The sequence below is a fragment of the Alligator sinensis genome, unplaced genomic scaffold, assembly GCF_000455745.1.
Source record: "Alligator sinensis unplaced genomic scaffold, ASM45574v1 scaffold233_2, whole genome shotgun sequence".
Classification (NCBI taxonomy): domain Eukaryota; kingdom Metazoa; phylum Chordata; order Crocodylia; family Alligatoridae; genus Alligator; species Alligator sinensis.
This window is the reverse complement of record NW_005841941.1, coordinates 599,980-612,175: the sequence shown is the minus strand read 5'-3', so window position 1 is coordinate 612,175 and position 12,196 is coordinate 599,980. Positions and strand designations below refer to the sequence as shown.

The following is a 12,196-nucleotide window of genomic DNA, read 5'->3' as shown; positions in this document are numbered from 1 at the left end:
CGTATACCTTAAGAAGGCTACAGGGGTCTGATCAACCTCTGGCCTCTCCCCGTCGCCGAGCGCAATCCTTCGACGAACCCCTTTTCCCAGCGCGCAAGTTCCACGGAGCCTAGCAAACTTCGTGTGAGTGTATCCAGAGCTCTTTCTCTGCTTCGAGTTGTTTTCTTCGGTTGACGCGACGGGCTCGCGTGTTTAGAGCCTTCAACCGGATTGGGCTAGAGGTTCGCGTGGAAGGAACTCTTGTCCGTCTCTCTTCTTTTCTATCTGTAACCGCAACCCAAGCAAGTTTTCCTGCCTGCACCGCGACCATCTTCGGTGTAAGTAAAATAATCTTTAATCAACTGCTAAGCGTCCGTGCCTAATTCTAGCCCGCCGGCCTGCATTCCCCGACCCGGCGTGTCCGGGCTGCTGGCCACAGCCCGCCACGCGCCCCCGAGGGCCTCGGACCGCTCCCGGCTTGCACACAACCGTGTTAACTAGCCACTTCTTTACAACATACTGGGCACGTCTACATGAGATGCTTAACTTTGCATTAGCATAGTTTACTGCAAAGTAAGCATGTGCACATGCTTACTTCGCAGTAAGCCTCCCTAATACCGAGTAAATTTGCTACGTGCAAATGCAAGTAGCAAATTTACTTGGTATTAGTAACTGCGACATAGGACTCGTGTAGACTCCTGACTGGGAGCAAAATCTGCTCTTGATCAGCCATCCACCAGGGGGCGGGAGAGCTCCCTGCCAGGCTCTGCCACACAAGCCCAGAAGGGGACTAAGTCCCCTTGCCCTGGCAGTAGGGAGCTCCAAAGCCATTTGCTCCCAGATCATGGTCAGGGCTGGGAGACCCTTATCTCCCAGCCTGAGCTTGGGCTGGGAGACCCTTTATCCCAGGAGCTAGGCAGGGAACAAGTTTTATCTCATGAAGCTGGGCAGGGAATAAGCTGTCCAGACCCCGCCCTACGTGCCCAGGTGGGGACAATGATACCCTGCCCCAGCAGCAGAGAGCTTCCAGACCCTGCTCCCCTAATCACAATTGCAGAGCAGGAGCTGGGAGCTTGTTCCCAGCCTGGGCTCTACAATAGTGGAGCGGGGGCTGGGAACAAGCTCCTTAGCCCCAACTCTGGGATCACAATTGCAATCACGGAGCAGGAGCTGGGAGCTCCCTGCATGGGGACAGTTCCCCACCTGGCCTGAAGGTGGCTGCAACCTGCCCCTGACCAGGACAATTCCCAGCTAGCTGCCCCACTGGCAGATAGGGACAGGGGGCTGGGACCTGCTCCTCCCCAGCAGCTCTTTCCAAGCCCTGTGTCCCTGATCAGGGAGTCAGGGCAAGGAGCTTCCTTCTACCAGGACAGGGGGACATTATCCCTGCCCCAGCAGCAAGCAGCCCCCTGGGGCCAGAAGACAGCTGTCTCCTGACCCGGTGCCCCCTTCCAGCCCCTGGGCTAGCACCAAGTGGGAGTCTGGAGCTCCTCCTAGTGGCAGTAGGTGCACACTGCAGGGAACTGAGAGCAAATTTACTCCATAGTCCCAACATGTGTACACACCTACCCAAAAACCCTGACTGCACAGTAAATCTAGGCTGGAGTAAATGCGTGTGTAAACACGCTCACTGATTAGCTGATATTTTCAATCAAACACAATCATCAATAGTAAGAATACTATCCACGAGATATTGCTCGAATAGGCAAAGAATTTTCCCGATCTTGGTTAAGTAATAGATTAGCAGAAAAACAAACTAGATTTTAAAGCATAAATGAATTAAAAGTTTAAATAGAGTAAACATTTTTCACCAGCATGGATAGTTTTATCAAAATCAGAGAAATATTTCCCCAAGTTTCAGTAATAAAAAACATTTTTTTGCCAAACACTATAAAGCACCCAAGCAGATTATTAGTGTCTTTTTTTTGGCTAAAGTGACCAATAAAAATTGCATTTTACAATCTGATTTATAAAAACTCTTGCATACTTTTGCACAATGTACAAATATTTCTTCTGGACTGTTTAGTGGAAAACACATTAAATAATTCATCTGACAATTGGGGAAAAATGGCCAAAATTCAGTCTGATGTTGCTTCCCGAAAGATTTCAGATCTAAACACAGCACAAAGTCCATTTGTCTGAAATCAAACATCTAAGCTAGTGTGCTGGCTGTCGTCGTAGCCTTCAGTGCAGCGGGACACATGATGCTGCTTACCCTGTCTACAGGACTTGGCAGAAATATTTTTTTCTCTCTTCTGAGAGATTGCACAGAGAAGTGATAGTCACCTACCTTTCTTCAAAGGATTGTGATTTCTTCAAAGGATTGTGGATTGCAATCTCACAGAAATAAATCCCACTTTTCTTACTCAAGATCTATGCAAGGTCACTTAAAGATGAGAGACACCATTCATTTTAATATAACTAAAATATGCCAAACACCTACTACGTTACTTTCTGCATATGAGGAAACGACAGAGCTTGAGCAAAAAAGTTACTTAATACTACTTCTTTTTGCATCATACACTCAGCATCCTTGCTCGTCTACTTGAAATAACACCTTTCCAAAATTTAGTACCCGGTCGGGCTACTTTTTTGTGAATTTCATTGCCCAAGTAATTGTCAATGGTACCAAACATTTAATTTGCCTTTCAATCATTTCTTCCTCACTTTTTAAAAAATATGGTCTCTTTCCCTGGATCATAAATACTTCTTTTATTTAATATGAAAAGCAATGGTGACAAAAAGATCTCATGCAATAACTCACAGAGATTTAGTTTTGATGTAATATATTATGCCAGCAAAAAAACAAAAACCAAAACAAACAAAACAACCCCCACCCCCCAACCCCCCCAAAACCCAATGGATTTTACAGCTACATGGGAAGGGCAGCATGAAAATCAAATAAATAAATAAATATATACAAGATTCTGTTTTATGGATCATAAAATTCAGCAATTGTTCTATACAAATATAGTTGAAGCAGCACCTATAGTAGATTACAAATAGCCAAACTGATAAAAACTTTAGAAAGAGCAATAAAAACAAGGATTGAATGGACCATATTAAAAAATAGAAATACAGTATACAGTTACACTACTGACTCTAAATACATAGAACTGCTTCTATGCATTTGAAAAAGTTAAAGGCCAAGAAGGAAGCAGATTTATTTAGTATAATTACGGGGATTTAATTGGGAGAAATGAAACAGAAGAAAATTAAGCCTGAGTCCCAAAATAAGTTCCTGAATGTGGACCCTATTAGGTTTTGTAAACTTTCCCAAATGAAACTGAATAAGTCCCAGTGCTTTCACCGACAAGATACTGAATAATATACTCTAACAAACAATCCTGCACTGGGAGACAAACAAACTAAACGATCTAATAGCAACTATCCAAAATCGTTTTTCTCAGATTCAATGATTAAACAGCACCATCTAGTTACAAAGCTAGGAATAGTAGCATCTGGACAGCAAAAAGAACTAGCATCATTTTTGGTGTGCGCTGCTTGCAATTAATTCTGTAACACTGCATGCCACAATATCACTCATTTAGCCTTACCACTGTCTAAACACTGATGACCTCTTTAATTCACGTAGACTGATATTCAATTGAGATCTCTTAGCTAAAAGGCACTGATAATATTTCACTACAACTGTCTAATTATAAGAGACATTACCATAGAAGCTTTATTTGTAGTTCAGAATGTTTTAAAGTAAAATAAAGATGATGGACACAATAAAATCCACTTAGAAAGCATTTTCAGTTTGGAAATTATATAGTCTTTCTGTTTTGAAGATGCATTCATTATACTATGTAAACAATTTAAATTGTGGCTACTTTTCCCCTAGGCAAGGGAAGGAAAGGAGGAGTTGGAGATAGCTATAAGTATCAGGTAGAAAGTTGGTCCTCCCTGTGACTAACTGCATTACTGTGAAGGTTTTCCTAACCTGGGAAGGAACATAAACACAAGTGTCTGATAGGATAACCCACTGGCTCTACAAAGCAGGGCAAGTGGCGATAGACACGTTTAAGAAAAAGAAACAACATCCCAGTCTTAATATAGACCACCCCAAGATTGCAATCCCATGATCTAGGAGTTAACACTAGGTAATTTTTGGCATAGTAATTAAAAGGACACTGAATCTTATTAGCTCTACATAAGATTAGTATTTCAGGTTATTTACTGTCCTATTTTCCATTCACTTGGAGACATTTAAGCTTTCCAAGGGGTTTGACTCCTTACCCACTGATATGCCAACAGCTGTCCTATCACAACAACATTTAAGTGATTTGTGTTATTAAAATGGTAAAAAATCTTTCAAGGGAATTGTTCATATCAATTTGCATACAAAATTATTGTAGTTATTCTAAATGGCAGGTAAATTAGGAAAGTCAACCTAAACACTTTTATCTACCCTTGGAAATTAATTTACAATAAGCCTTTGACAAGGCTTAAATGCAAAAGGTTACTCAGGATGAAGACAAAAGACTGGCAATATTATCTATATACTTTAGCCCTGGCTGCAAAGAGGATAACCACTGGATTCATAAAGCTGTCAGAGAATCAAGATACAACTCTACTTCATAAGGTTAATAGTATTCTAGATCCTATTTTGTTTAGGAATCTATGAAAGCTGTTGCTGGGTAACACGATGCTGCTCTTCTAATGCCCAAAGGAGAGGTAAGATTAAAATCACAATGATATAGCTATACAAATTTAGATTATACCTGATTAAAACTAGAGCATCTTGAAATTAATAAAACTTCTTGCTTATAGTGCAGCAGTCCTGTTACATTCATGCTACTTCAATTACAATTAAATCAGCTACATCTGAGTATTAGTAGTATAGATATATGGCTATTGCAACTAGAAAAATGTGGGGGAAAAGAAACCCTACAGGATAAAGACAGACAACTTGTAAAAAGAGCTACACAAACAAAGACTGAAAGACATTAAAAATGCAAGATAGAGACCAATATGGAAACTTACAATTTAAAACAGAGAGAAAGAGATATGAAAAAATCAAGGATTGAAAATTATGCGAAAACAGAAAAGATGGGGGGAAAAAGTGGGGGAAAATGTATGCATTAAACACTGGAGAGATAACAACTAAAATACTTGGCATTCACAGTTCCTTGGAACCCATCATCTTGTTACCTTTTCTGAAGAATTCAGTGATTTTTGGGATGTCTCATAATCTTTCTTTGTTTCTAAGATTCGTTTTACAAGCCCACCTGTTGGAGAGCAGTATTTCTGTCAGTGCTGCTTAATACAAACACTGTTCTACATAATTAGAAAAACTAAACTAAATGCAGATTACTTCATTCTAGTCAACAAAAACGAATCATGGACTAACATCAACTGTATTCTAGTAAAATGGCATATCTCATTTGTATGATAGAGATAAAAAGTTTATAAGTGGCTTTACTTTAAATTACTTTTAATCAATACAAACCTCAGTGTAATTTTTAAAGGCAGCATTCTCTATAAATCCAGATTCAGATTAATAATCTCTTGCATTTTTAAAGCACTTCCCATTCAGGATAATTTAAGTATTGTACAAACCATATATAGCGATAACTTATCTCTAAGCCTTTGCTTACCAGTACATTTTGGCTATTTATACATGCATTTAAGGAAGATGTTTGCCTAAATCTTGCGTAACAAAATAAAAATGGATTCAAATCTGAGGCACTGATGTTTGGTTTAACTATGAGTACGTCAACCTCTAGAACCACTTTTCCAAAAGTAGCTTTGATAAGTCAGTGCTGCTGACTGGGACAAGGATCAGAGGTTGCAATGACAGCAGCAGGTGGTCCGAGCATTGTGGAGAGAAGAAGCAGCCTTCAGTGACATCTGGCTCACTGCTCCAAAAGGTTTCCAACCCCTAATATAAAGTCATGATCCTTCTTTCTTGCTTTCCTTCTCTCTAGCCCAATGAACCTAGTATTCTTTGCTGCACAAAAGCACGATTCCACCAGTAGAGATGGACAAGGGTCTCTACCCCAGGCTCACCTATAGCCTGGCAGTTAGGGCTCTCTTCTCAGAGAGGGACTCAGAGATGGATGCACAATACTGAGATATTCAGCTGTTATCTCAAAGGAGTTAGCAAGATGTACCTGCCACAGTAAATTAACTGAATTTACTCAGAAAGTGTATATGGTGTTTTAACTCCTGCCAACATGATGGATCTATAGATGATCTGCCTTGTACGTAGGAAGTATGTTCTACTACAGTAAGAAAAGTTTGGTTTTGTCAAACTTATACATAAATCAGTCCTGTATAACCTCAGACTCAATTATAAACAAGTTCAATATACTACAGAGACACTATGTTATTTCCTCTAATTTACTCATGATTCTTTTTATGTCCTGTATACCTTATAAGCTACAGGTGAAAGAAAATGAGGCAAAGAAACTTACCATGCTTCTCTTCTCCATCTAGCTCCACTGCTGGTTCCTACATATAAAAAGAAAGCAACAGAGCTTTTTGTTATAAGGAATCAAGAATGGATCTAAAATAAAAAGTGTTCAGACAAGACATATGAGAAAAGAACAGACAATGACAAAACTAAACAAATATACTCTATATTGTGACATTAACAGACCATTTCCATTTCTGGCATTTCAGGTAGCTGTGGAGTTGCCTCCACCACAAACTGATCATCGTCATCATCAGAATTCTGTTTGTCTATGATCACATTTGAGACTGTTTTGCCACTGCCACTTCTGAAAGACATATAATGGAAATTTAAAACACATTGAGAACTTGACCAAATGTTTTCAAAGGTAGGAGAGACTACAAATTCCCCACCCCCCCCTCTAATAAGAGAAGCAAACACTACTTTGTGCCATTTTCCATGGTAGCCCAGCATTAAGATTATTAGCCAGACCTGTATTTTTGTCACATAAGTATTATGAATTTTTTTCTTTCAAACAAAGTGCATTTATGGATTAAGAAAAAGTTCAGGAACAAAACTTGTTCCATTTTGGTAATTAGGAACAGTTTTAAAAGGCAGCTTCCATCTTCCATTTTCCCTGCATACTTCATAGGTCTTTTCTGGTGCTGGCTTAGATTACCATTGTATAATTTATTGTTCCAAAATTTGCAAATGCAGACATTATCTGCTCTCCAAAGGCTCAGGATATCAGCACTGAATTTTACTTCTTGTTGCTATATTGTTTCTGTAGAAATACTAAAACAAGCATTGCAATCTCTTGCATAGTCATGCATGTATGAATTCTGGTATTCTAGCACTGTTTGCGGTATGATGTGCAGGATAAGAATATCTTGCACACATTTTCCTTACCTCTCTGGAAGTAAAATCTCTGTACTTTCTTGTCGTTTGATTCTAGGTGGAGCTGGTCTAGCACTGCTTGGGCGGGGCATTCTTCTAAAACAACAAAAGGCAGAGTTGTAAAATGAATTAATGCATCTAAAGTTACTAGTTTCAAGGAAAACAAATAAGTAGGGCTATTTTAAAAACCAGAAGCATTTTCCTTGCAAAATAACTTATGCCCTGACAGCGCGATGCTACTTACTATTTTGATCAGGCTATAAACGGATAGAAAGAACACATTGCATAAGTCAGGGGTGTCAAAGATATGGTGCACAGAACGGATTCAGCCTGTGGAGCTGAATCATTTAGCTGATATAGTTCCTGATATGCCCGCGATTTCAAAGGTGGGGCTCATACAGATCTCAGGGATAGGGAGCTCCATTGGGGATCCACGTTGGTGGCAAAGAGACAAGGGACAGGTGTGTTAATCCCTGTATCGCAGGAACTATGGCAGTGAACACCACCTCTTGCCTCACCACTGGATCTGGATCCAGTCTGCAAGGCTCCTCATGGTCCAGATCAAGCTTGAGTTTGGCACCCTGGGCATAAAGCAATATAAAGCAATCCTTTGCCAGGCATCCCTTTTGATATATAACATAATCCAGATCTTACCACCATCTGAGGGCCTAACGCAGGGGTTTTCAACCTTTTTGGATCAGTGTACCCGAGGGCTAGATGCGGAGCAGGAGTAAGGGGTAGTGGGGGATGGTGCGTGGTGGCACTCTGTCCCCATCCACGCATACCCCCTAGGGCCTTCTCAAGTATCTCCAGAGGTACACATACCCACCGTTGACAACCCCTGGACTAATGTATTTTGTTGCAGCACATGTATCTTAAAGTTCAAGTACAATGTTGCATCAAGTTCAGCATTAACAATATACCTTGTGACATGAAAAGGGACATTTGGCTTCCAAAAGTGAGGTTTCTGATACAACTGCACCAGCTAAATATAAAAAAAAAATTAAAAAGCAAACCTAAATTTGAAATAAAAATAAGGCTTTTAATTTCCATATCATTCAGGACAGTTGTGATGGTATTTGGGAAATGCATTAATATTATGTACCTTGTTACTTTATACTCAGCCTATACAACAAAATTTTAAATATCACCAAACTCACCCAAAGCATACTATTAACCCAAGAAATAATATGAAACTCAAAAGCTAAAACCTAGATGAAAACAAAGTTAAAAAATGTCCACAATTCTGCCATTTGGGGTCATTAGCAGCAATTTACTATTAAAAGTGTCCTACCATATTTTCAACTTAATTGCCTATTTTAGATCTGTTTTAGTTAGATTAAAAGAGAAAGAGATAAGAACAGACCTTTGGGTGGCATGAGGTGGCAGATCATTAGATACTTCACCATTCTCAGATACCATTGGCTTTTCAGAAGAAATATTCCCAGCTTCCCCTTCTATTAAATGAAAAGAACACCAATATTGAGAAAGAAGTCAGAAAGGCAAATCTGTTTTCTTACTGCAGTACTTCCCATTTTATAAGCAAACCACTTCAGTGCGCCAATTTATTAACTCACTGCAACACATACTTTTCTTTAAAAAAAAATCAGACACAAAAGTCCTATAAGCTTACTCATAAAATACCTTTTTAAATAGACTATCAAATTCTTTCTGATTTATTTAGACGATATTTAAACATTGAACTACAATCCAAAAAGGGCATTGGCAAGTACAATTTTATATTCATTTTAATTCTTGATATTCATTTATAATATGGTGAACTTTTCTTAACTTTGTATTTAAAATATATCCAAAACATATGAGTGAGAATGAAAGTAAAGAAAAAACCTGACAATATTCCATATACTGTATTTACTCGACTCCAAAATGAGGTACCCCCAACCAACATGGGGGGAAAAAGCCCCTCATCATGGATTTGAATACAGGGAGGTGAAGGGAGGTGAGAGGGCAAGTGGCAGGTGACAAGTGGCAGGGGACATCCCCCGCCCCCCCCCCCCCCCCCCCCCCTCCACCAATGCTTTTCCTGCTACAGCAATGAGGGGGGCAAATTTAAGACAACCTCTTCCCAATGGTCAGACTCCATACATGGAAAATTATTTTCAAAATTATAAATTTTATTTGTGTAGCATCTAATTATTGGGGGGGGGGGAAGGAATCATCTTAAAATCTTCAGTCATCTCAGGTTTGGGTGAATACAGTATTAGGATTTTTAAGGTCTCTTTTATATTACAAGTTTTTTTTCATTTTATTTAATTAAAATTACTAGTTTGCATCTAACAGCATTCCAATTCTTGTCTAGCTACACTTTTCCTATTAAACCTTTAGTATAGTTAATGTCACTTGTTACAAAGACGAGTCAATTAAAAAAAGAACAAGATTCCCCCTTTCTGCCACATAAAACATAAAGCTAGTCTAGTCAAAGGTGGTAAAGAATAAATGACAATTTGCTTTTAAATATTTGCTAACTGTATCATATAGCAAAATGCAGTTAACTCCCCATTCTTCAAAGCAGTGTTACTGTGAATAACTTTGAATAGAGAAATATCAAAATAAGGGGGGGGAGGGGGAGACAAAAAACTACCCAATATTCTCAGTACCCAGCTCAAATGTTTCAAATATTGAAGAGATGGCTTTTCCTATTTAATATTTTTCAAAAATGCCCTTTAAAAGACAGAATTCCACTGCTATTAAACTTAGCCCTGATAACGCTGAAGAAAGCCCTTGCTAAAGAGAAAGGTTCCGAGTAAAAATCATGATTATTTACATGGCTTTGTAGAGTCGTAAGATAATATGGGAACCTCCACAAGGCAGCTACATACGTATGTAGTTGGTGTAGTATGTTAAGGCAATCTAAGACATGTAGCTGGTCATACTTGATCTTAGCCTGGAAGAGGCCAAGAAGCTGTACTACCACTGAAGTCAGTGCAGTTACTCATACACTTAAATTCCAGCACATGATTATAGACCTTGCTGATTGGGGTCAAATTTGTATAGAGTTGACTTAAATGATTTATTTACTTTTTACCCTGAACATTTTGGGTTGTGCTAGTTTGACTTCCCCTTTCTTTTTTCAATTGGTGAGTAAGATTGTAAGTTAAGAAAAAAAGTTAATTTTAGCAGATTGAGCACAGCACCAAAGCATTTTGATACCTGTATCACTGGTATTGATTGTCTCTACACTATTCAATTTATATATAAAATATATGAATGTGTTGCAGGTGATTTATTAGTAGCACAGTTTTAACTTCTCACATTATAAAGCTGTCGCTAATCTTTCTGATGTCACAGTTTGCATTTGACTGTAGGGGAAGCAAGCACACAGTCTTTCCTTGTCTTCCTAATAAGCACATCTCCCATTAAAAAGGTTTGCAGGACACTTTTTATAGAACTAATAACAAAAATTAAGTGGGACGTGCAGGTTGCTAAATGGATTTAGCTTTAAAAAAAAAAAAAAAAAAAATCAGCTGTACTTAAGTCATCAGCTGGTTTCTCTCTGCTTCTGCATCTTAAAATATTTATTTATTTGACATAATAACTACTAAGGAGCTCTGTTATAATACAGAGCTGGCTCAAAGTAGTCTGGTAAAGGTTATGTCCATTCCATGGAGTAGTTATAAATAATCTTTTATAACTTAATTTATTTATAAATTTATAAATAATAATAATAAATAATAAAATTGATAATAATAATGAAATAATAAAATGGATAATAATAAAATAATAAAATGGAAAATAATAATAATAATAATAATAAAATGGAGAAATAATCCATTCTGTGCTATTTGGGGAAATAAGCTTTGTGGGTCACCTTCAACATGAACAGAATTCACAAATACATCAAATAAAAGGAGATCAGGAATAACCGTGCTTTTATAGACTTGTAACGACAAACTGAAAGATGGAAATTTAATTAAAGCAGAAGGTGAAAGAAAGACCTGTGGTACTCTGCAAAGAAAGGTCTTTGAAGTATTAGCTTATTTCTCAAACTAAACTAAAATATAAACAGCACCGGTAAGCTGTTTATCAAACAAAACAACATTTAACCCTACGTACAGACTAAATTTTTGGATTTTTTTTTTTGGTCTCCCAACGAAACTGTTTCCATAAAGTTCAGCATAAAAAAATATGAAAACAAAAATGTCTTACTTTTCATGTCTCTTTATAAGCTGCAAGTTGTTTATATGGTAAAAACAAAAAAAAATAGTAGTAGAATTTAAATAATAATATTTACTAATATTGGTATACATTTTTCATTGCTGTACATATTATGTGTGTGTGGATGTGTGCTGTTTATAATTCATAATCACCCTTACAGTACCTGTACCACTGGTAGATTCACCTGAAAGAACCACCCCACTCCATAAATTTACAGGTAAGAGGTAATGCCTATCTTATTAAAAATGACTAGGGACCTACTTAAGTTGCAGCAAGCCAACAGATTTTTTAGCTACCCACTTACAGTGCACAGAGCTGATTTTGGCATGCTGTTGCAGCCCTTCCCCTTGCTGTTGATAGACGCAGGGCACTTTCACTCAATCTACCTCACTATTGGTTTGTTGTTTTTTTTTAATGGGAAATCGAGGCCTATTGCCAGATTTCCCAGTGATCGCGGCCACCACTGTTTTTCGCAAAATCCACAACACCGTGATTTAGGTAGGTCCCTAAAAATGACCTAATTATACAGCATATACTAAAACAGAATTACTCTCAGAGAAACTAAGAACACTGTAGCAGTGTATTCCCAAGAGAGAATCACAACATGGTCTCCATCATTAAGAGACCTACAGAATAGTGTTTAATCCATTAAATGAAACATGTTTAATCAAAGGAAGAAAAATAAACCTGACTGATTAAAATTGATTTCCTGATCACAAAGCACCTGAACAGAAATAGTGCGAG

At 38.1% G+C, this 12,196-nt stretch overlaps 1 protein-coding gene across 8 annotated transcripts in view; it reads right to left on the bottom strand.

Annotated features, from left to right (window-relative positions):
- The window catches only part of TRAF3IP1 (TRAF3 interacting protein 1), a 66,346-nt gene that overhangs the window by 14,681 nt on the left and 39,469 nt on the right, over positions 1–12,196 (bottom strand). For 7 of the 8 annotated variants that reach the window (XM_006019968.3, XM_025199355.1, XM_025199354.1 and 4 more), the window contains 5 exons: positions 8,643–8,733; positions 7,289–7,372; positions 6,587–6,707; positions 6,402–6,438; positions 5,137–5,213 (listed from right to left, as the gene is read on the bottom strand). In XM_006019968.3, the coding sequence (XP_006020030.1) occupies positions 5,137–5,213; positions 6,402–6,438; positions 6,587–6,707; positions 7,289–7,372; positions 8,643–8,733 (410 nt within the window). The remainder of the gene's footprint in view (positions 1–5,136; positions 5,214–6,401; positions 6,439–6,586; positions 6,708–7,288; positions 7,373–8,642; positions 8,734–12,196) is intronic. The other variant, XM_025199353.1, reaches the window with a different exon arrangement.